General features: G+C 44.6%; 1 protein-coding gene across 1 annotated transcript; it reads left to right on the forward strand.

The window, feature by feature from the left end:
• The first annotated feature begins 3,338 nt into the window (after window positions 1–3,338).
• On the forward strand, window positions 3,339–24,162 carry LOC8037657 (organic cation transporter protein). Its single transcript, XM_029966056.4, has 11 exons — window positions 3,339–3,481; window positions 14,431–14,653; window positions 15,979–16,082; window positions 16,164–16,318; window positions 16,775–16,943; window positions 17,828–17,939; window positions 18,754–18,902; window positions 19,895–20,109; window positions 21,856–22,040; window positions 22,847–22,983; window positions 23,832–24,162. Exons 1-11 carry the CDS (start codon window positions 3,339–3,341, stop codon window positions 23,899–23,901), a joined length of 1,662 nt encoding a protein of 553 aa, XP_029821916.2. The 3' UTR covers window positions 23,902–24,162.
• The last annotated feature ends 18 nt before the right edge of the window (window positions 24,163–24,180 follow it).

A 24,180-nucleotide genomic window follows, 5' to 3' on the forward strand; every position in this document is an offset into this window, starting at 1 on the left:
GACGTCACGACATGACCAGCCATGCATACTTGCGAAACTTGGCGGGAAGTTTCGTATTGATGTCCATAATTGATGTAACAAATATTGGGGCGTCTTTTAATAAAATAAGTATCACATATGTATCACTATATTTAGGCCCTCTCTACATGACCAGCGCAAAGCCTTTGTAACTTTCCGATATCACTGGACAATCCCTTCAATGTCAGTTGCATTGTATCAGGCTCAGCTCGCAGTCCTGACTATGAGTGTCGTGCATGCACCGCGCTGTGCCAGCGGGGGGGCGGGAAGAAGTCCTGTGCACTTCAAAACCAAGTGCTCTAGTGTCTCACTTTCATTATGGCAGGCGGCACATAATGTGTCTGTCTCATCCTCAAAACTACCGTTCTCGCCTCGAACAGTAAAGGACTTCCCAGTGAATTATCAAACACCATTTCCTTTCTTATGGCCTGTTTTCATGACCTGTACATTTTCAGAGCTGATTTTCCCTGCATTCTTCCCTTCCACATTTTCCTTTCCGCCTCTCTCACTCCCTTTTCCACTAAAGTAGTCTGCTCAGCCTCATCACTTGTATGTAAGTATTTAAATGTAAGCTTTTGGGTTTGGTTTGTCCATTTTGGGCTTAAACTGTTCATGTATAAATAATTAAATACTTTCCGTGCCCACATTGATCATCCATTTTGGTCAACCTTTGTTCAAATTTCAACTTACTAATTGCCTCCCTGGTGGTCAAAAGAGGCTGGTCAAAAGACGACTAGCCCATGTCCCCCTGTATTCCCTCATTTGGTGTCTTTCCATGTGCTCCCAGTGCCAAACTGCTTATGCTTTTTTGTTGAATTTCTAATCCTGATTGAACTTTTGATTTCGTGCACAGTACCCCCATTGTCAAAAAACAGTCCTGTTACCATCACTCCTTTCCATATACCTGTGACCACTTCAAATTTCTCTCCTTTCCTAATTACATTATCTTCATGTCCCTCTAGATATTTCCTTCCCTCATTGAGCCAGACTCCCAGATATTTGTATTTCCCTACCTGGTCTGTTAGAATGTCCTGTATCTTCAGGGGTTCCTTCATTTCATTGTTAAACACCATTGCTCCAGACTTGTCACTACTAAAACTCATGTCCAAGGTGTCCCCTTCCTCTCCATACATTCCAGCTAGTTCCTGTAATGTATCCTGGTCATTTTCCATGAGTACTATGTCGTCCGCATACATCAGTCCTGGTATTACCTAGCCCGTTTACTCGAAGCCGGTTAACTTTAACCGCAGTGAAAAGTTAACCGCCCTTCCGAATAGGTACGTACAAGTACCTAGCCAAGTTTGACGAGGGCTGGATGCGCGATAGCTCTCTGTTTTATTATGGAGTGGTAGCTCGTGTCACCTACTAGTTGTAGCGAATATAAATGGCTTTCGTAGAAAGCTTTCTGAAAACAGGGACCCGAGTACGCGCGCTGCTGGGTTTTCGCAACGCAGCGCGGCATACATTAGAGCTGAAGAAACGCTTTCTTGTTCGTGGTACAAATACTGGGTAAAACCGAATAAACCCGTGTTTGGCAAATTGTTCAATATTTGGCTGTCTCAGGTGAAGACAAGTTTCGTAAAAATTTCCTTCCCAGTCTGCTTTGGCATGCCATCAATGCCCGGTCGCGGTCGAGTCAAGACAATTCAGTAGGATTCCAAAGACGTTGCCATGTCGACAATTTAAAAAGTGGTGCGAAATCAGTGCTTATACTGCGCGATTGAAATAAGGTAAGGCAAGGGGGAAGCTTCCTGTACCATTCATTGTTGACAAATGTGCCTGATAGTGCAGCAACTACGACATATATGTTCCAAAGCGAGCGACGCTCGCTGAAAGGTGCACCGCCATGCTTCCCCGCCAGCCTTACCAGCCTAAAGGCTCATTCACACTGTCCCATTTTCTTATGTTCAGTTACGCTACGTATAAGTCACCGAAACATTCGTGTCTCGGATGTCGCGTGTCATGCTTTCTCCTTGAACTAATAGCCTCGCTTAATATGAAGCACAGGGGTCCCGGTGACTTCAAAGTAATATTTCGTCACGTAACTTAACGTAAGAAAATGGGGGTAGTGTGAATGAGCCCTTACTCTGCCGGTCACGTGACCTAAAATTCCCCCTCGTAGGGAAATGCGGTTAACTTTCTACCACGGTTAAAGTTAACTAGTGTTATGTGCTGGCAACTATGAAGACTGCCACGAAGCGGGACACGCTTCGTGGCAGTCTTCGAGCAAACGGACCCTGGATTAATTTCTCTCGTCTTCCACATAACTCACATCAAAACCTAAGTTGATCTCTAATTTCTTTTCCATTTCAATGAGGTATATCATGAACATGAAGAGTAGAGGCGACAGTGGACAGCCCTGCCTGAGCCCTCTTTTTATTGCTGTGGATTGTGTATAGGTTTGGTATTTCTGGAGGTGGCCGATGTTAGCAGTGAAGTGGTGGTCCGACAGTTGCTGTCGGGTACTGGCGCAGGGCTGCGTGGATGGCCTTGAATGCCGGTGGTGGCGATGTCTTGCCTTGTCAATGTCGGGAAAGGAACGGCAGCCGCTGCTGCAGGCGTCGTCGTGGCCGAAAAGTACACGTCGGGTTCATCCGCGAAGGTGAACCGGTAACGGCGGAGGCCCGCGCCCTCGCGGGCCCCGCCGAGGGCGAGGAAGGACACCGGTGATTGTCCACTTGTTTAATCCAAATCCCAGGTTCAACTGTTTCAAAACTATACTAGCTAGCACGAGCTAAGTTGCCTATACTCCGTAAAGCTACTGGCGCGAGCGCGGGGCTTCATTTGTGGTTTCGTTTGTGCGAGAACACGTGCAAATGATCTGCAAGATCAAGCCCCATGTTCGCACCCGAAGCTTCTACAGCAATGTATTATAGACCCACTTGCTGCTTACAAACATGAACTGCCGCTTGCGTCTCAAGCGACCTCCCGTCGCACCGTCTTTGCAAGCTTGTTGAGCTTTCTGTTTGAGGCTGGTTGAGGTTGAGGAGCGTGAGCATGCGGTCGGCAACAAGCCAGCCCTGTTTGGGCGAGAGACGTTCGTGTGAAACACGTGCTCCTCTTCACGTCACACGGATCCGCCGTGGACCAAGAGTCATGCCTCGCGATGCATGAAGACGACGACAACAAAGGCAGTCGTTCTATCTCGGTCAAGCATTAATTGTCGTTCACACCAAGAACGGAGGGACTTGTTCACAATGTCCGGTGCCTTCTAGGAACCACGACCTATAACTGCTTGGAGCACCCCGTAAATCAATGTCTTTGCTGTTAACGCTCCTCTCTCGCCAAGTGTGCTCACAAACTACCGGCGCTGCTCCAGTATGGACATCGCTACCGTGTTAGAGCACATCGGCGATTTCGGCAAGTATCAGCTGTACGTCCAACTGCTCACGTGTCTGCCACCGGCCCTCTGCGGTGCCCATCAGCTTGCGCACGTATTTCTGGCGGCGACGCCGGAACACAGGTGAGATGACGTCCTGCACTCTTTGGTGCTGGATTTGTCTGCGCTTTATTAGCCAGACATCGCTACAGAGTCCCATTTCAGAACAAAAACAATTTATTTATTGCGTTTACGCGGCAGCTAGAACTTTTGAATCACCGGGACGCGTAACTGTGATTCGTATTTCGCGTGGCCAACAACTCGAAACGATAGAAGATCGCAGCTGAGGAAGAATTGATGGACCAGGATCATGTTGTGCGGGTCAAGATTGAAGAAAGAGTAAACATGTAATACCCCAGTTACACTAGCGCTCTTAAAGGCGGGGGCTCAAAATTTTCTTCAGCGTGGCAGAAGATTCCCCCTCTTTTCTTTTTTTCCTTCTCCCCTTTCCTCCTCCATTTTCCTCCTCGCTTTTTACGGCCTTCTCGCACGAGTGCTAATGGGCTTACCGGCCCCCCGACAAAATCTCTGTAACCCTTCAAGGTTCTCTGCTTCAATCCCAAGCATCAGGGATTAGTTAGGCAGGCTGGATATAAGCTCGGAAGGGTTCGGGCTGGCTCGCTTTTCTTTTTTTTTTTTTTTTTTTGCTCTTGTTTTGCAGTTCTAAAACACACTCAGATAGTCAAGACCAACTAGCCCAACAACAAGTTCTTTTACATTCAGATACTTTCGCATGCGGCCACACACGCTACACCACCGCATATTTATCTCGAGTGAACGGAACTTGAACATCACAGCAGAAGGAAAAAAAATGGTTATTTTTATCCGAACTTTGAGCTCTACCCAGAGAGTTGAAAATGTGTCGTTAAAAACGGCACACTGAAGAGTGATTATATCACTATTGTGTTTTTTTTTTTTTTGTTTTGTTTTTTGTACAAAGTAATAATCATGAGTAATTACAAGTCAAAGATATTGCAGTCAGAGGGACCCAGTCTGACCATTTCTGGGGCATAATATAGAGGTTCGTACTACAGGTGTTTTCTAGAGTGGCTGCCGCCTCGTTGAAGCTACTAAGAGTAAAAACAAACTTCCATAAAAACTGAAACGGCTTATGGTATATTTCATCTATCTTCTGCCTTTGAAAAAAATTTCTTCGTGGCCAAACGTGCATTTAGTTTCTGTCGACAAATGTAACTGAAAACTTGACACCCGACAAATATCTTGCGTATCAGCAAAGAGAACGGGAAATACGGAGATTGAACCGCAAAATCACAATTTTCTTCGCGTAAAATAGTGCAACTAGTAATATTATGCCACTAGCAATAATATGCCATTTATTAAAAGACAGCAGGTATTACGAAGTTTTCATTCTCTTCTGTTCGCATTTGTTCGCTGATGAAGAAACGGAATGCCCAGATAGCCTCTGCAGGCCTTGCATAATTTTTTGGGGCTTTGTCAGGGTGGGCGAAGGCCATCTCCAAAAAAACCCAGGAGTTCGGAAGGTGTACTACCGCAAGTTTTGGGGCTGCTTGGAAAATTTAGGCGTCTGGCGTTCCCCGCCTACTTAGAAAAGGAGTGGAACAGCGGTCAGCTCAACGTCGTCACCAAGCGGGAAATCATGCCGAAATGTGTCCTTGAACACGTGCGAGATCTTTACCCGAACCCAGCCGGGATTCGCCACAATTCATCTACGAAAAAAATTATAAAAAGGGGTAGGCTTAAACGATTTGGCAGTTTTTGAATATAGTCATGCGGACTAACTGTCCACAAGTACGGAAAGAAATGCAGTAGAAATGCAGAGCTCTATTGTGTTCTTTATGTCCATACTTGTCTTTCGCGCTGTACGCCAATTAAAATGAATTCTGCAATATCTGTAGATTACGCCTGGTTATGTTGTCTTTAAAAGAAAAGTAATCAAGCAAGTTCGGTATCGTGCCACAATTTGTGCATATACAATTTTATGTGGAATTCAAATTCAAAACAGTACTTCCGCGGGAAATAATGCATCCGTCGTTCTTCGTCTTCCTGAAGCTATGAACTACCGATCCCGGCTACAGGACTTTTGGGTCCACAAAATATCACGCTCAGTAGAAAATTCGCCTTTTCTACCAAAAGTACTGAAAATTATTTATTTTTCAAACAGGTCGGGTGGTGATGCGTGTTTGAGTGTAGAACCGTTGACTGGGCACTGGTTTGCGCCAAGAGTGCAGTGCTTCCTTTCATGCTGCCCGCGACGAGTGTTGAAATTTGAATATAGTAGAAATAAAATCAACTGACACCCTTAGAATTATTTTAAACTTGCGCTTTTTTCAGGCATTAAGATTTTTATCGCACCTTTTATTCATTGTCGTCTTCGATGAGGGAACAACTTGCCGAGGAGGCCGCGCTGTCCGACGCGCCTTGACAGATAAGGTCGCAAATGCTTTTCACGAATCTTTAAAGACCAAGCATAAAAATGAAAGACGCAGCCACTTTACGCCAATGAAGCCAACTTTATGTTTTGGGTAGACGTCTTGCGAGAGTTGCAGAATTTTTAATTATGCCTAATAAATTAAATGTTTAGGACTAAGTACCAAACTTTCTTAGATGTATTAAGAACCAAAATGTCAATTGGAAAGTTCTAGAGCTGCTTGAGAAACACCCGAATTAGCTGTTTGCAACGTGATGCGGCTCGCGTGGCTACCTTCTGACTAGTAATAAAGCTTATGAAACATGACAAAATACCCCGTGATAAAGCGCCCGCCCCATCATAAGCTCAATTTCGAATGTCCCGAAATTTGTTTTCATAGGCCGGAAAAAAAAAAAAAAAAGAGATGCATGCAAGACGCGTGCCCCACGCTTTATTTATATCAGAAAATAACTGCCCTCTATTTTATATACAACGTTTTTTTGTTTTTGTTTTTTTCACCTACTAGATATTAGAAAAAAACGTGGAAATTAACGTTTTGTGGATGTGAGCTAAACGGCCAGGCGAAGATTGGGTTCAAGAAAGAACGCAACAAAAACCGACTGATTACCTAACATTTGTTAATAAACTTTTTGATTATAAAAGAAAACGGGATAGTTGATTTATAAAGTTGTTGGGCGTAATCGAAAGCCACCAAATTGTCCAGTGAAAATTAGCGCCATTGCGGTTTGTGTAGGTGAGCTATACGGCCAGGCGAGGATTAGGTTCAATAACGAACGCAACTAAAACCGACCGATTGCCTAAAATTCGCTAATTAACCTTTTAATTAGAAAAGAAAACGGCATCTTGTATTTAGAAAGTTGTTGGCCATAATCGCAAGCCACCAAACCGTCCATTTTTAAAAAGATGTAACGCGCGTACACTATTATACGGCGTCCTCCTAATTTGGGCGCGAAAATATAGTTCTGATTTTATGTGGGCTCCGTCTCCGCGTGGCACAGCCTAACGCCATGAAGCCAAAGCGACAAATCATGCGCATCGCTGTGACAACGCCACTGTAGAAGGGGCGAGGAGTGCGGTGGCCGAAAGGATTGCGGTAACACGATTCGCGTCCAAATGAGGCTTTTTAGGACGCCGTGAGCCACTTCACGTCCACTACATCTCTTTAAAAATGAATGATTTGGTGTTTTTGATGAGTACAGATAAGGCACAAACCGCAATTGCGTAGCTCTGACGTCTTTTTTAGAAAAATGTCTAGTCGTTAAAAAAAATCGCCCTGTATAAGCACGATTGTAAGGCAGTTCTTTACGTCCGGCGACATCATTACGGCATGGAAGGAGACGTTGACCACAGATCATACGCTGTGTATGATCTGTGGTCACTGTTTTTTTTTTTTCGTACGAGAATGAGCAAACATTTGATACCAAATAAAATCGATTTAGCATTCACCAAATTCGGCTTGTTTACTTGATTCAAATCGATATTTGATTTGATTACACTTATTTTGTACCCGCACGCGCCTACTTTATTCCCTAATGAGTTACAAGTAATAATTACATTGTTTTTTTGTATTTTTTTTTTTTTTGTCGTGCGAGGTCATCACAATTTATTATTAACAATCGGAGCTATGCGATTACGCGGAGGAGGCGCATTTGAAGATATTCAAAATTGTTCTGAATACACAAACAACTTCAAACGTCTTGCTGTTTGGGTCGTTTCCTACACGCAGGACTAATAATAAAGTCAACACCTTATAGAGGAGACTATTTCTATCAACTCAACGCGCAAACACGACGTGAAGCGTGTCTGCGTACGTTGGAAAAGAGATAGTGGCGAGCAAACCATAGCGTCGAATGTCCATGCATCGAAATGTCCGTGCACCGAAATATCCGCTCACCGAAAAGTCTTTGCAGCAAAAAGTCTGTACACTGAAATGTCTGTGCACCAAAAAGTCCGCACCGAAATGCCCTACAGCAAAACGCTGTACACCGAAAAGTGCTAGACCCACTGCGGATGGGATCCTCTGTCACCTCTGCCGGTTTACGAACCATGATGATTCAGAACGACTGCTATGGAGCGCCATCCCTGATATACAGAAAACGCCGCTCGTACTTCCCGTTGTCGCCATGAATCCGCCTAAACAACAAAAGATGCCAAATCAAATATTTATATTAAAATTGATACTTCAATGACTACTTCTTTGAGCAGAACAAGGCATTTGTGCTCTCACAACAGCAAAGAATCGTCTTCCAAACCAATGCTAAAAAAGAGCCAATGCAACTCGTTGGGAAGAGCAAGTGCCAAGCTCGCTCAAAACAGCTACTCGGTTGGTTCAGATCCTTGTCGCAGGTGTGCCGGCTGGCTTCTGGATAATCTTTTCAAATCCTTGAAGCTTTCATTTCCTCCACCCCAAACTTGTAAAAAAAAAAAAAAAGAAACAGGCAGCTGGCAAAAAAAGACAAAAAAAATCGGGAAAATGGCGAGGAGGAGACGAGAGACGATTTCCTCCTTTCACAGTGGCGAGAAGGAAAGTGAGGGTCGGGTTCCTTCTCTCTGCTTGCGGGCCGGCCTTTAACTGAGCTGGCCTACCTCAATTATACTCCTTCACCTTATGATGCTTATGATGACAAGAAAGGCTGCAAGCTCAAGCTCCTTTAATCTGGGGCAGATCTCGGCGGCACAAGCTCTTGTACATTAAAGGCAGCAGTCAACGGAGCTCGCCCTTCTAGCCTTCGCCGCGGTACAACAAAAGGTGACATCTTTAGCCCCACTAGAGCTAAAGATGGCGGCGTCCGTCGCATCGCAGCCCATGCAGTGTACTAGAATACGGGGTAGTGTTGGGACCGGAGCGGCTCGCGTGAGGCGTGTGGTGTAGATCGCGATAGGTGTCGACACCGGCACATCGGCCGTAGGATCAGTATGGTGGTGGTTGTGCGCGTATATACTTCGTACATCGCGTGCACGCGCACGTGCGGCGACACGTGCGCGCCGCGGCGACTTTCTGCTGTCTTGTCGACTGCAGCGCCGCGATTGTTGTCTACACGTGCAGCCTCACAAGTTTCCCTTGTCGAGTCGCACCGGTCCAAGCACTACAGGATTTCCCGCCCATAATAATCCAAGTGCCCTCTTTTTTAATCCGAGTGTCCCTGAATTTAATTCAGCTGTACACCAATTCAATCCAAGTGCCAATGAATTCAATCCAAGTTTGTCAACAATTTAATCCCAACGCCATTCATTTTAATTCAAGAATCACTCAATTTAATGAGTTATCTCTGTGAATTAAGTATGACTACTAACTCATATGCAACAACTGTTTTAGAGCTCTAAGTTGCTTGCAACGCACGAATGACTTTTCACTGTATATGCGCGTTTGAGCTGGTTTTCTCGTGAATTTTTATGGATGTTTTAGGCCATAATACTTTGTCTTTAACTTTATTGTTTTTCTCCAGGGGAGAGGGGACCGGAGAAAACAAAGAGCTGACTTTTGTCGCTTGACAGAGTTTCTCCTCCCCGCCACCAACAAGAGAAACTACGAGGGTGATTCAATAAATAAGGTTAATTTTTTTGTATAAGGACTTCTAATACAGATAGCTTACTTTTTTTTATTTTTCTACGTAGTCTCCCAGCACTGTCACACATTTTTCCCATCTGTGCACAAGCTTCCATATTCCCTCAGTTTAGAAATCTTTAGACTGATGTCTCAGCCAGTCGCTCACAACACTTTTGACTTCATCGTCACTTTCAAACTTCGTGCCTCTCGTGAACGCTTTCAAGGGACCAAACAGGTGAAAGCCTGAAGGGGCAAGGTCTGGGCTATAAGGAGGATGAGGGAGCAGTTCCCAGCCCAGCTCGTTGATGGTCTGCACCGTTAGGGCTGCTGTGTGAGGCCTTGCATTGTCATGATGCAAGATGACTCCTTTTGACTGATGACCTCTGCGTTTGTTCTTCATGTCTTTCTTGACCTGCCTCAGCAGTTCACAGTAGTTGGCACTGTTCACAGTGCTTCCTTTTTCAAGGAATGAAATGGTGATTGGGCCTTGCATATCCCAAAAAATTGTGAGCATCACCTTCCTAGTGGACCGCTGGGACTTGACGTTCTTCACTGGAGAGCCTGCGTGCTCCCACTCCATGGACTGTCGTTTAGACTCAGGCTCATGGTGCCAAACGCATGTCTCGACAGATGTGGCCTTCTTCTTCAGAAGATCATCACCGTCCTTCTCATAGCGGGAAAGACACTGCTGGGACAACTCAACCCTCCTCTGTTCGTGCTCCGCCGTAAGCATCTTCGGCACCCACCTGCTGCTGACCTTCGAGTAGCCAAGGTCATCGTGCACAATTTTGTGTGCTGTCCCCACAGATAAGCTCAAAGTCCTTGCAATGCCATCCACTGTCACCCTTCTGTCAGACTGAATAAGGTCATTGACTGATGCGATCACCTCAGGAGATCTCACTTCTGTAGGCCTCCCAGGCCCGTCTTCATTCTCAACACTGCTCCGTTCTTCTTTAAACAATTTAGCCCACTTATAGACAATTTTTTGGCTGAAACATGTGGCACCATGCACAGTTGACATTCTCCTATGAATTTCAACAGGGTTGCACCCTTCAGCATCCAAAAACTTGATAACTGACCGCTGTTCAGTCCTGGAGCATGCTTCTTGGTCGGCCATCTTTGTTACTTAGTAAAATTCTCATTTTTTTTTTTTTTTTTTTGTAATCTGCCTAAGAAATTAAATCCATGTGGAAGAGTAGTAAAACAATAAAAATAACAAAGAAATCTGTATTAGAAGTCCTTATGCGAAAAAATTCACCTTATTTATTGAATCACCCTCGTATTTTACATACTGGTCCGTACAACGAAGTTTATGTAGAAGCAAAACACACGCCATTAGACCAAAAAAGATCCGAGATACATTACGAACATTTCTTACAGGTCAAAGGTCCCATCAAAGCTAGGCACAAATAAGGCTAGAGAAACAAAGCGCGAATATCCTTCCTGCTCAAACTCATCAAACCTGTGCCAAATGTATGTGTATACCATTTATAACATTAGGCAACGAGAACTGCAGCATCTGGAGGCTGTAGCCTGTTCTCGAGCGAGGCATTGACCATGCGTCAACACAACAGGCACCATCCGCTTCATATTGGCGACTGGTAAAAGCAAGTTGATTTCGCCTTACAGACGTTTGATATGTTAGCAGTTCATAATTGTGTAATGCCCTGTAATTAAAACTATGTCAATACACAAGGTTTTTGAAATGTTGCAATGTGTGAGTTCCGCATTGTACACAATTCGGATGATTCTGTCCTGGAGAACATGCAAGTGATGCATATTTGTAGCCGTTGTGCTACTCCAAACAAGGAAGCGGTAATTATAGCAAGAGTAAAAGAGGGAGTTGTAAAGAAGGGCTGAGACCGAAAGGGGTAATATATGTCGGCATTTATAAATAATGCCCACAACTTTTGAAAGTCTGCCAGCTATGCATTGTACTTCGGCGTCCCAGCTCATGTCCTCATTAAATATCACACCGAGAACCTTCACATTTTGTAAGAGGTCAATATTTCTTCCTTGGAAAGAGAGCCCTTGAGCAGATGAAGACACTGTATTTCTGGTTGGTATTATCTGTATTAGTTACTAAAGAGCAGGGATGGGCAAAATACATTCAAATATGTATCGAAATACAAATACAAAATACTTCGTCAAAATGTATTTAATTACGCATCTAATTACATTAAAAAAAAAAGCATTTAAGTACAAGATACAAATACAACCAAATGTATTTGGTCTCCTCCAAATACTTTTCCAAATACATACCTCAAAATTTGCGTCAGCGACTTCAGGGCACCTGCAACGGGTTTCTGGGTACCTCATTTTAATTTTGCATCGCACACTCGGGAGTTAGTGTGCGAGGCTCTAGCCGCGTAATAGAAATATCATCACAGAAAAATGTAATCAGCTTGGACGTAATAGGTGAAAAAAGTACAAAGCGTCAAGCAGCTTTTTTTTGTCGATTACATTTTGGTATAGACACACAAAGAACCGAGACAACCAAGACGCGCAGCACTAGCTAGAGAATGTTTTATTGTTGCAACTCGCATCAGTTACGACAATCTGGACGACCCGCGCATTTAGAATGTTCCAGGCAAAAATATGAATGGAAATCGGGCTGGAAAGCATCACAAGTTGTCCCTGGCACTTATTTAGCCAGTCTGCCTTTGAACGTAGATTTCGTCACTATTCTTGCCCTGGACAAGCACCGTAATCACAAAGTCACTAAACGCTTGTGCTTGATTGAGAGACACTGCATTCGGTGCAGAACGTAGTTTTTTTCCTGCTCTGGACACGTCTTAGGATGAGCAAAATGAGCCGTGACAATAAATTTGAGGGATGTATTTTCCCCCACAAATTGTATTTAATTACAATTTTATTTAAAATACTCCCGTTTTAGTATTTAAATACACACGTCAAATACATTACCCAATTTGTAATTAAATACAAATGCAAAATACACAAAGTATTTGAAATACGTATTTCAAATATTTGTATTTAAAATACTGCCCATCCCTGCTAAAGAGTATGAGATTTTCCAGCTCGAGACTGCATGATGGGGATGTTTTGTCGGTTTTAGAAAAGCAACGAAAATTTTCAAGAGGCTTGACAGTGAAACAGTGTTTAAACAATTTCTATTTCAATTAAGTGCGTGCATTCAATGGCATGAACATTTTCATTGCAAATCAAGGTGCTGATTTTCGACTGCGTGTATTCCACACTCGAATATGCGAGTTACATGTCCTCGGTTTGAAGGGCAGGCACAATGTACTTGAAATTATGATCACCGGCTGCGAAGCTGTGCAGCGTGCATCCTCTGCTGCAATGAGTGGGCCGACGCGCTCGCGCACCCAGTGCATGAGTTGTGCGGTAAAATGGCGTCTAAGCATTAGCCAAGGCTACACGCTCCAGCGGAGTCCCACCGGATTGCACGCAGTTCAAAAGAGAGAGAGAGAGAGAGAGAGAGAGAGAGAGAGAGAGAGAGACACACACACACACACACACACACACACACACACACACACACACACACACACACACACACACACACACACACACACACACACACACACACACACACACACACACACACACACACACACACACACACACACACACACACACACACACACACACACACACACACACACACACACACACACACACACACACACACACACACACACACACACACACACACACACACACACACACACACACACACACACACACACACACACACACACACACACACACACACACACACACACACACACACACACACACACACACACACACACACACACACACACACACACACACACACACACACACACACACACACACACACACACACACACACACACACACACACACACACACACACACACACACACACACACACACACACACACACACACACACACACACACACACACACACACACACACACACACACACACACACACACACACACACACACACACACACACACACACACACACACACACACACACACACACACACACACACACACACACACAAAAAAAAACGATTGGGCGGAAAATGGTTGAGATGTGACCACTCAAGCAAAAGTGCGTGTACGTATGAAGTCACTCTGTCGGTCGTAAGGAGTCACGAGAGGCTTAAAAACCAGCAAAGTCGGTCGCAGTCAAACGCAGATGTGTTCCAGCCTTTACAGCCTAAAAAAAAATGCAGCCCCCCCCCCCCCCCAAATAAAAAAAAAAAAAAGAAAAAGAAATGTGTGTTGTTTTTTTATTACAAAAATAAACTTTGCAACGTCGAACGCTCGTTCTCCAGCCAAATATAGCGGTAGCGGTCCGGGCCAGGTGCCAAAGTGTTAAAGCTTGTCGATCATTACCTTACTCAAAAGTTATAAACAAATTTCGGACATTTTTAATGCGAAATTATGGTGGCCTGTGAAGTCCATGAATACAGAGATTAATGGCGCCAGCTACAAAGAACATGCCCCATTTTCCCATTGAAGTTTTTGGAAAATCGCACAACTGTTTGTGGAATTTTTGAAGAAATGTAGAGTGCACGATAAGCGTCAAGGTGCTCGAATGCCGGCACACCTTGCCGCAGAAGGCCGACATTGTGAAGCTACCACCATGAACGCTGGGCAAAGCCGTAGAACGATTGGACACCCGTAAACTACGGCAAAATCAAGCGCAAAGACGAACTAACCACGATAGCAAATAGATGAGCCCACGACAAGGACAAAACACGAAACCGAACGCGTTTTGACTGTTGAAAAAAAAAAATACTTGCACAACGCGCGGAGATACTGCGATCCCTGAACACTGACGTCACAGTCCTCAGCTGTTTTTGCACCGACCATGCTCAGAAGGACCTGCTTCGGCGGTATTTGGAAAGCCGCTTTTACGGCTTTCAAAATGCATTAAAGTGAAAGTACATCAAATTGAAAAGTGATTTTGATCATCCTGAAGATAGAATGAGAATGATTCAAAGTGTATTTTTCTCCAGTCCAATATGATTTTACATTCGCTTTAATGAAGTCGTGAATGGCAATTAATTTTAACCATTTTTGCTTCCAAGGTGTTACATTGAAGGATGTGACAACAATAAGACAAGATTCCACGAACCTTGGGCAAGTTTTGCGATACCGGAAGGGTCCCCAAGCGATGTGCAGTGCTTCAAGCACTCCCGAGTCAGCCCGACCAATAGCACCTGCCTTGCTGCAGACTTCTCCAACATATCGCGAGAGTGTGATCGATGGATCTACGCCACGACGGAGTTTGAAGAGACGATAGTGACCGAGGTATTTTTGCGTAGTACTCCATGGCCATTTGTTGAGATCTTGCTAGTCATGTGCGAATAGTGGATTTTGAATTCATCGTGATGAACGTGCCTGTGCACGTTCATCATTGATGCATGTGGGTTGTCAAGACAGGCGGGTTAGACCTGTTGAGTGCGCTTCTCGCCGAGCAGCTGTGCACTGCGGAGAAGCAATACCTGCGAAGCCCGCAAACTCCGCGGGTATTGCTTCCCCGCAGCACACAGGTGCTCGATGAGAAGCGCACTCAACGGGGCTAACCCGCCGCGATTAGCACTTTGAAAAGTACGAATACCGCAGTTTATCTCGAAACGAATATCGAATAGAGTATAATCCGATACTATTCGTACACCCCTAGAATAGGCACTGGTTCTCAGATCTGAGAGAACAGAACCTCGCAGAGAACTTTACTCGTCACCTTTCATGTTCATGCTCTGCACCAAATAATCCTTACAAAATTGCCAAAAAGAAAAAAAAATGCATTTGAAATATGTGTAGGTTAACAAATAAATGATTTTAAATGCATTCACAAGTATCTTAATGCACAACATGAAGGGGGAATTAGTAACGCTCCACAAGGAGCAGGCCTTCTTTTTTTATTTTACTACGGTTCTTGATTTGACTGTGAATATAGAATACCAAATATATTCTATAATCGTTCTCCCCTCGAAAGTCACCGACATAAAGAAATGGTGCATTCTTCCATCAAACGACTTTATGGTGCAATCAATATGCACTAACACCCCCAAGGAAAAAAATTTATATTTTTTTGCCAGGCGATTCATTATGGTGCCAGAGGACTACCCTATCAATATTTTGCTGCAGCGTCACACATATTTTTAATAAAGTAAAAAAAAGAAAAACGCAACTGCTCGAAACCGAAACTGAACTGGGGAGGAAGAAGAAATATAGGAGGAGAAAGTTTCCAGAAATCACGTAACTGTGCATTTTTTTTTTTTTTTCAATCAACGTATTTGCAACATTTTACAAGTCACAAAAAATGGATATCGTATTCTTTGTATATTTTTTAACATTGAGTGTGTGCCTTCGATGACCCACGACTTTGATTATATTTAGTGGTTGTGTCTAAACCATAGAAAGCGGCACATGACCACAGAGAAGAAAGTGAGCGCGACTCCAACCGGCCAGTTCTCGATCAGCGGTTCTTGGGCGAAAAGAAAACGAATTTCGAGCTGCAAATTGTGTTCTGGGTAGTTGGGCTCTCATATGTCATGTACAAATAAAAACTTTGGCGAGCATAAATACCCTGTCAGTGTCCCTTTAACGCCTCTTCTTTTTTTCCCTCATAGTTCAACGTAGTTTGCAAGGATGAGTGGCTAGTCAGCTTTTCCCAGTCACTGTTTATGTTGGGAGTCATGGTCTCCGCCGTGGTGTTTGGACACATATCAGATCGGTAAGCCCGTCTCTACTAAGCGATTTCACCGGTGCAAGCAGCTTTCGTTGCATGAACTTGTGCGCTTCTTTTCTCCCCAAGGTACGGCCGAAGAATCTCTTTCCTAGTCGTTCCTCCCATCTTCCTCATATCCGCATGGGCCACCGTGTTCACCAGTAGTTACGCTGCATTCACGTCAGCTCGCTTCATCACTGCCATCGCCTCAAGCGCCCTGTTTCAGACGTCTTTCGTCTTGGGTGAGTTTTGCTAAGGAGGCATGCAAACAATACCCTCTCAAACTACTCGTGCCTCACAAGCAATTGCTACACTGCATCAGTAGCATCACAGTGTATTGCAGAACAGAAACGTTTGCTGCCTATAGTCGGCGACAGGTTATTCAGTAACTGCTCCGCCTCCAGCGCAAGATTTCTGCCTTTGATAACACCTTGTCGCACGCACAGCCAAAGCCCGGCAGACAGCAACCAGCGCATTCTGGAGGCAGGGCTTCTACTGAATTCTCAGCCTGTCACTGACTGTAGGTTGATGCTTTGGATGATGCTTTTCCACCATACAAGAAGCTTTGATAACGGCGTTTAACTTGCCGTCATCAAAGCAGGAAAAGCGACAGCTTGTACATGCTAACCGTGTATGTAAAAAGCGTGTAGGCATACCAGTTCTAACAGGCTTTAACACTCGCTTCTCCCCTCTCAAAGCGATTGAACTGATTGGTCCATCCCATCGGCTTTTAAGCATGCTGATTTACCAGATGGCATTCCCGCTGGGAGAGTGCTTCCTTGCCATATCGGCATACTACCTACGCACCTGGAGGACTCTGGAGATTGCACTATCCATTCCAGTCTTTCTGCTCCTGCCCTACTACTGGTAAGCTAGCGTGCTGACGTGAACCAGTTCAACTCTACAGTGCAAGGATTAGAGTGCATTGCATTTGGAAACCTGCTAAAATAAAGCACTAGTGTGGTTCACAAAATGTACAATTGAGAGGCCCCAGACGTGAGAGAACTGGGTACGGGTTGGTAAACAAGAACAAAGACGTGCTTAATTTCTGGTGTCATTGAAATCTGTGAAGTATGCAGCTTACTTTTTAAAGTGAATCTCGAGCCTGCAGACTGGTGCACAATTGTCAAAAGTCTCTCCATCTCACATGAAACCAGATTCAGAGGAAGTTCAAATATGTATCCTGAATGTCTCTCTCAAAATGCAGGGTTAAGAAACTAACCGCCATCATTTCATATCATCTCCAAGGCACTCTTTTGGCACATTACTTGAGTTTTTTTTTTACAAACCACAAATAGAAAAGACATACTGTCACAGATTCTTTCTGTATTCATACAACATATATATTCATAATGCACCAGCCTGCTTACAGAAACCAAGGTAACTCTTAAAAAAGCACGTGCAAGAACAAGGTGTGAATATGCAAGTATACTGCAATATATTGATTCAAACCAGTATCAGATTTTCGAGATATCAGTTCCAATATGTTGATGTGTATACCTCCTTTGGTACACGAGTTTTTTTTGCATATTGAATAAAACCAGTATGCCATCTTTTATATCATTTGATGCATAGGAAATTTAACTATAAGTGTTCTGGCCTTATTGGGAAGATTTTCTCCACAGGAAATGGATGCAATGATGTCCTGGCCTTATCGGAAAGATTTTCCGCACAGTAAATGCATGCAATGATGTGTCAAGATTAAAATAAGTACTATGCACTTAAGATCTTAATACTCAATTGTTTCACAGGCTCCTTCCAGAGAGCTTTGCATGGTGCCTGTATAACAGCAAGCATACACAGGCTCTAGATATCATAAATAAGGCGGCCAGATGGAATGGGAAACCTCCAGTACCAGACATGGTAAGTACTGCAATTACCCATTCCTCATGTTTTCTTGAACAACCCTACCATCAAACACTGAGCCTATGCCCTTGTTGCACTAAATGCCCATGTCACAATAAGTTCCTGCTCCGCTACTTTTCAAACATTTTGAATATAAGCAAGGACATTTCAAGTGTTCACCACGGCAAACTTGAGTACTGACCAAGCTAACCAAGGATGCATCTCCAAAAAGCCAATGCAATGCCGCAAAGCTTTATGCGCGAGCGCTGGTGTCAAGCGGTGAAGCTTTACGTGTGTGCACCGGTGCGAAGCAGGGAAGCTTTACGCACGTGCATCTATGCGGAGCCGTATCTATGCACATGTGCCTACACAATAACGCCGGCACAAAACAAGCCTGATGCGAGCGGCACAGCTGCTTTACAAACGAGACATCCCACTGGACCCCTACACTGATCCTATACCGTATGATTGGCTGAAACGAGGGCCTACCATGCCGTGTTCTCTTCCCCAACTTTTCTGCTTTCGGACCTAACAAGCACCTGCCCACCAGCGATTTCCCTACACACCCCCTAGGGGGGGGGGGGGGGGGGGTGCACTTCCCCCCCTTGTTTTTCTGAAGGCACCCCCTTCATTTGCAACGACTCTATTCTCGATGCCCCCCCCCCCCTAATTTCAATTCCTGGGGAAACGCCTGCCTGTCCCCATTTAACCATGATAAGCTACCACTTTTGAATCGGCACACTCGGTCTTTTATGGTGTGCGCAAGGCGCAGGATGAAAAGCAAGAAGCTTGGGCTATACGTAAAGCTTCCCCATGTCTTACGGCTTTGCAGTTGTACAGCCACGGCTGCAAAGAAGGGTGCGAGCAGTCCTGCGGCCGGGCTTGCCGTCGCATCTCTCAGGAGAGCTCCTCTTCGTCTTTGAACAACCTGTTCAAGTCGTCTTGCCTTTGTTGTCGAACCCTCAACGTGAGCTTCAACTGGTTGAGTACACACCCTAATCCTGTGATGAGCTCCAACTTCCACTATTCTCTGTTCAAGAAAGACAGGACAGGTTCTTCCTGCAAAGCCTTTCACCGTTATCACTTTAGCAAAGCAAATGCTAGAAAAGAGTGGACTTGCCTGCTCCCTGGCATTTGCTCCACTAGAGTAGAAAGAGTAGAGGACTTTGTGGAAGGTCCTGTTTTTCTTAACTTGCGACAGGGTATAGCATTGGTCTTATATATACGAGTTGTTTGTCATAGTCATGGCATGTTAAGTTGTTGGGGAAGAAAAAAAAAATTTAGTCAGTCATGTTCAAAGTTCTGGAGATGGTTTGGAAACCCCATAGCTGGGAGGCAAAAGCATAAAAGAGCACTCCCCCTGCTGCAATTTTTATTTTCTTGATTCTTACCCTAGCACGCACTTTGTTTTGCACGCCAACAGACCCAGCCCCGTTTCAACGGTGTGAAAACAAACAGGAGTCGACTGCTTGGTCGCTGCTCTTTCTTGCTAAGGGGGGGGGGGGGGGGGGGGGGGGGGACACCTTATTTTGCAAATTTTGCATTTGTATCACATGCCACAAAGCTTTACCCATTTTCTTTCCTACAAAAAGCAACATTCCTATAGAAGCATTCAGAATGACTCATTGGAATACTAGAGTGCAGATTTATTAAAGTGTTGCAGGTACAATAATATTTAGCTTGTCTATTATGCATACCGCATATTACTATAACAGAATTACTACTGTTATAAGAGCATTCTTGTGAGAAAACGGGAAAGGTGACTCACAAAAGTGACACTTTCAGATACATTACGAAACAAAGCACCTAGAGAAACTGATATCTGTTATATCCCATTTGCCCGTGAAAGATTTCCAGTGGCACAATGCATCAGCTAATATATTTTACTTCTTGCATGCAACAATCGGGAAAAGGAAACTTAACATGTCCGGTGCCCAACCATTTTAACAGCACCTGCTCTATACCCTGTGCAGGCTGGTGAATGCGATGGTTTACTACGGGCTGAGTCTCAGCGCTGAAGATTTGGCAGGGAGCACTTACAAAAATTTCATCTTCCTGGCACTCATTGAGTTTCCTGGCGTCGTCCTGTCCGTGCTGGCACTGCGCTTTTTTGGCCGTCGCTACGTCCTCTCCTTCTACCTCATTGTTGCCGGGATTTTCTGCGCCATCGTCCCCATTGTTCCCGACGGTGAGCTTTGGCTCAGAAACACTGCTGCTTGTTTCGAAGCAGAGTCAATGATTAAGGCATGCTTCAGAGTAACCGCACTTCGGCCATCATGCTGCCTAAAATCATTGTTGCCGGTTATATGAAGCTTTATCTGAAATTACAGGCCAGGCTTTTCTGTCCTCCAGAAATGTTAAAATGGTCCTTGGCAGAGAACACTGATATTGCCCGAGCTTCCTGTCAGTGTATCTACAGGAAGTTGCATTTCTAAGTCGCAGTGATGGCCAATTGAGCCCACTCTTCGCCAAGCACCAAAATGGCGGTGCCCCTACTCTAAGCGTAGCTTATCTAGTTTCTCTGGGTCCACGCTGTTGCAGTGCCTCAAGTTTCACATAGACCAGTGGGGGGAGGAAAACACGGTAAAACGCTGTCTAGGTGGTGCAAGCTGCCACCCCGTTTCAAACGTCCAGCTGTATGCATTCATTCATCCATCCACACTTTGTTTTCCAGATTGCAACACTGCGCCTTTCTTACCCGTGGTCAAGGGGGGCAGTCACCCTACACCTACCACACTCCAACAGTCCACACTTTTACACTACCCTCCTCTTTTTTTTAAATTTTGAGTGATGAGGCATTTATTGTGTGTTATATTTGAACTACAGCAGAATTATAAAACAAAAAACATAATTAAAGGGGCCATAAAACAACCTTGTTACTTCTGCTAAATACTGCTCGGAGTGCATTTTTGATGTTCATAACCTATGCAACACACATTAGCTTTTATCTCCGTGTGCAGGCAGTCGCAGAAAGAATTAAGAAAAAACGAGCAGTAGGATTTACTTCAACCCGCAGCCAGAACAAGGGACCACATGATCCGGTGCCAATTACTTCCCATAATGCTCGCTGTAGCCACATGCTGGGGTTCCCAGTGCACACGCTGCTCTAGGCATTGTTGGAGTTTGCCTATTCCCACTACTCCTGTGACGACATCAGCCCCATACTGAATGCTTGACAAGTCATTGCTCATAGCTGAACCCAGGTAAAGGGTTCGCAAGGTATACTAATACTCATGCCTAATCCACAAGCTGCATTCGTCTATGATCAAACTGGGGTGAACCCTGTGGCATAAGCATTGCAATCCTTGGCAAGTTTACAGGAGGAACTGAAAGAAGTACACTATTCCGCTTCTATTCTTCAAGTTACACTGTGAGAGAGATGAAGGTTCAGTGTAATTGCAAGCAATTATACTTCTGTCACATTTACGTCAGAATACTTGTAGAGTACATAAACATTCAAGCCCAATTATCATTTCATGGCCCCTTTGAAAGAGAAAGCATGTAGAAGGTGCCATATTTGCTCAATTCTAAATTGCACTGTTTACGGCTGCAAACCTATGTACCTGCCCAGAGCATACGGAAAGTCAATCATTGTGACCTACAGAGGGACCCTAACAGATCTTACAGCACCAATACTGTTTCCATGCAAATATCCTATCTGTGCCACAACACCGAGCATTGTACTTAGTGTGCCCGGAATCCAAAGCAGCTCACATTTTTGTTCTTGACTTCATAATTCATTAGGTTTCTAACATTTATTGCAGTGATTGACTTTTCGCACGATATAAAGGAAGGAAGACATGCCACACTTGTTGATAAACACTCCTTGGAATCAAGGAAATACATACATCCAAAAAATGTGTATAAAAGATAGGCTCCAGGCTGATATTGTCAGTGCATGGCAGTTGATTATGAATACTTTTTCATTCTATAGATATACAGTGGCTGACCACGACCTTGGTGATTATAGGAAAATGCAGCATCACTGCTTCGTTTGCGGTCATCTATCTCTACTCTGCCGAAGTGTTTCCAACATCGCACCGCAACACTGGCATCGGCATTGGGAGCATGAGTGCACGTCTGGGCACAATTGCAGCACCATTTGTAGCATCAGACCTCGTAAGTTTCAGTTTAAGCATTTGTTGGTCTTTCTATGGATGCTAGCTTTCATTACAATTGCTAACATGGAAGGCTGCCAGCCTTCTCCTAAATTGGCAATGTGACGGCGGAATAGCGTTTCCGATGCTCTGCACAGCAACACCCACTCTCACAGCAATAGTAAAGGGACAATGCCCGCTGTCTTTGCCACATCTTCAGCGAGCATGTTTAGCAAAATGGGAAGTTCTTTATCGGAGTGCATATGTAGACAAAAGTAAAGGCTATGTGTAACACTTTTCAACAGTTATCGTATCTTATTGTTGACTTTAGGCAATGAAGTTGGTTGTGCAAAGGCAGAAATTGAGCATCACACATAGAGGTGCACAACTTCCCGAAATTATCACGAGTGCAGCTGGAAGTTGACAGAGCCTACTCAACATTTGTATGGCAGTGAGAACACCTGCAAAACTGTTCGTCTCGTTTGCCTACGAATAAATTTCACATTGTTTGGACACCTGTGAAGACAGCCAGCATCGCCTGCAACAAAGTCGGCAGGAACTAGGAGACTTCCGTAGCGTTCCCTATGGCTGGTACACTGTCCCTACGATACTGGGCCATGAGAGCACAGAAAAGTATGGTTCCAAGAATGCATAGCGAAAAGGAAGATGGACGGAAAGGTCTTCATCTGCATGCGGGGAAGGACAGGAGCATGAAATCGGGAAAGTTTGGCACGTGGTGCGAGGACAACCTGAAGACGGACGAAGGGGAGCCAAAAGTCGAGACTTGGTTTGCAAGTTGATTGTTCTCTGCGATTCCTTGGCACGCAGGGAAGGCTGCACCCCATCATGCCCATGATTGTCTTTGGGAGCATGTCTCTGCTGGCTGGCGTCCTCACCCTCACACTACCAGAGACAAGGGGCCAGAGGTTGCCACAAACAATAGAGGAAGCGGAGAGCCTTGGAACGTGAGTACCCTTCTTTCTGACTTCAGCTTACTGTAGGGGTTATGTAGCACTGAATTGAATTAGTGGCAATCACAGTAAATAGATGGGGGGGATTGGTGTCAGTGTGTTAACACATATCAGCTTGGAGCGAGTGTAGTGAAGGCTCACATTGAGAACCTGGGGATCCTGGGTTCAATCACCACCCCCGCCCGTTTTGATCTGGATGAGTGTCATGCTGGCATGCAGTCTTGTATCACTACTGCACGATGCATGTTAAGATCTCAGGCTAGAAGTGGTACTGCAATGGCACAATTTCACATCTGCAGCTGAGACACCAGGCACTCATTGAGGCTGACTAACTTCCGGCTGTCTAAACATGCTCACAACACAATTAATACTTAGTTCAAGGGTTCTAAAAATTGCTGTAGAACGCCCCCCCACCCCCTTCCCCATCCATATTCGCTGACCGAGAAGCGACATAAGTAAAATCGCAGGCAATTTTGTTTGTGTTGCTTCTCATATATCCCCTCCATATTAACTGCGATGTCAGTACAAAGTCAGATGAAGGCGCTTTGCAGGGCCCTGCTGCACCTTCATCTTCAAGGGATGTCGCTACTTTTGTGTATAAAGGGGCTTTAAGGGCACCGGGTGCCGGATAGCCTAGCTACACCACTGTCCATGATCATTTTGTCTTACTTTGACACCAAACTTAAAACATCCTACCCTAAATACCTGCTAATCTATGCCATCAAAATAAATAGTGCTACATGAACTGTCTGGTTTCCGTACGAAGCTGTCTTTTGTGTTGTCGGCTTACTAAAGAGTGGAGCTCCTTGAAACTTGTAGCAGAGCAGCCTTTCCTGTTGCAGACCTGCTTACACAAGCATGGAAGAAGAAAGGGCCTGCCTCATCAGCGGCTCTTCCAGCTACGAGGGATGATGCCTTCATCGCCCATTGTTCTATAGACATATCTCAATCCTTTTTTCCCCTCAAAACCGCTAGTTGCCGTTTTGTTTCAAAGGAGAGATCTCTCGTACGCTTTACTTCATTTAATAGCCACTTATATTGACAAATGGAGTTCCCACAAAAGAACCACTTTGCTACAATCTTATTTTTTTGTCATATTGGGATTATTTTTTCCATGTCTCCATACTCTTTATATTGTCTCATTCAACGACAGTCATACTGCGACTAACCCATGAATACATTCTTGGAATG

The sequence above is a fragment of the Ixodes scapularis genome, unplaced genomic scaffold (genome assembly GCF_016920785.2).
Source record: "Ixodes scapularis isolate PalLabHiFi unplaced genomic scaffold, ASM1692078v2 PGA_scaffold2__306_contigs__length_199485367, whole genome shotgun sequence".
Taxonomy (NCBI): Eukaryota; Metazoa; Arthropoda; class Arachnida; order Ixodida; family Ixodidae; genus Ixodes; species Ixodes scapularis.

Excerpts from the sequence above, each read along its gene's own strand:
- LOC8037657 (XM_029966056.4), top strand. The coding sequence starts at position 3,339 with ATGGACATCGCTACCGTGTTAGAGCACATCGGCGATTTCGGCAAGTAT. Across the intron at positions 16,083-16,163 it reads TTTGGACACATATCAGATCG|GTACGGCCGAAGAATCTCTT; the intron begins GTAAGCCCGTCT and ends TTTCTCCCCAAG. Across the intron at positions 22,041-22,846 it reads CATTTGTAGCATCAGACCTC|GGAAGGCTGCACCCCATCAT; the intron begins GTAAGTTTCAGT and ends CTTGGCACGCAG.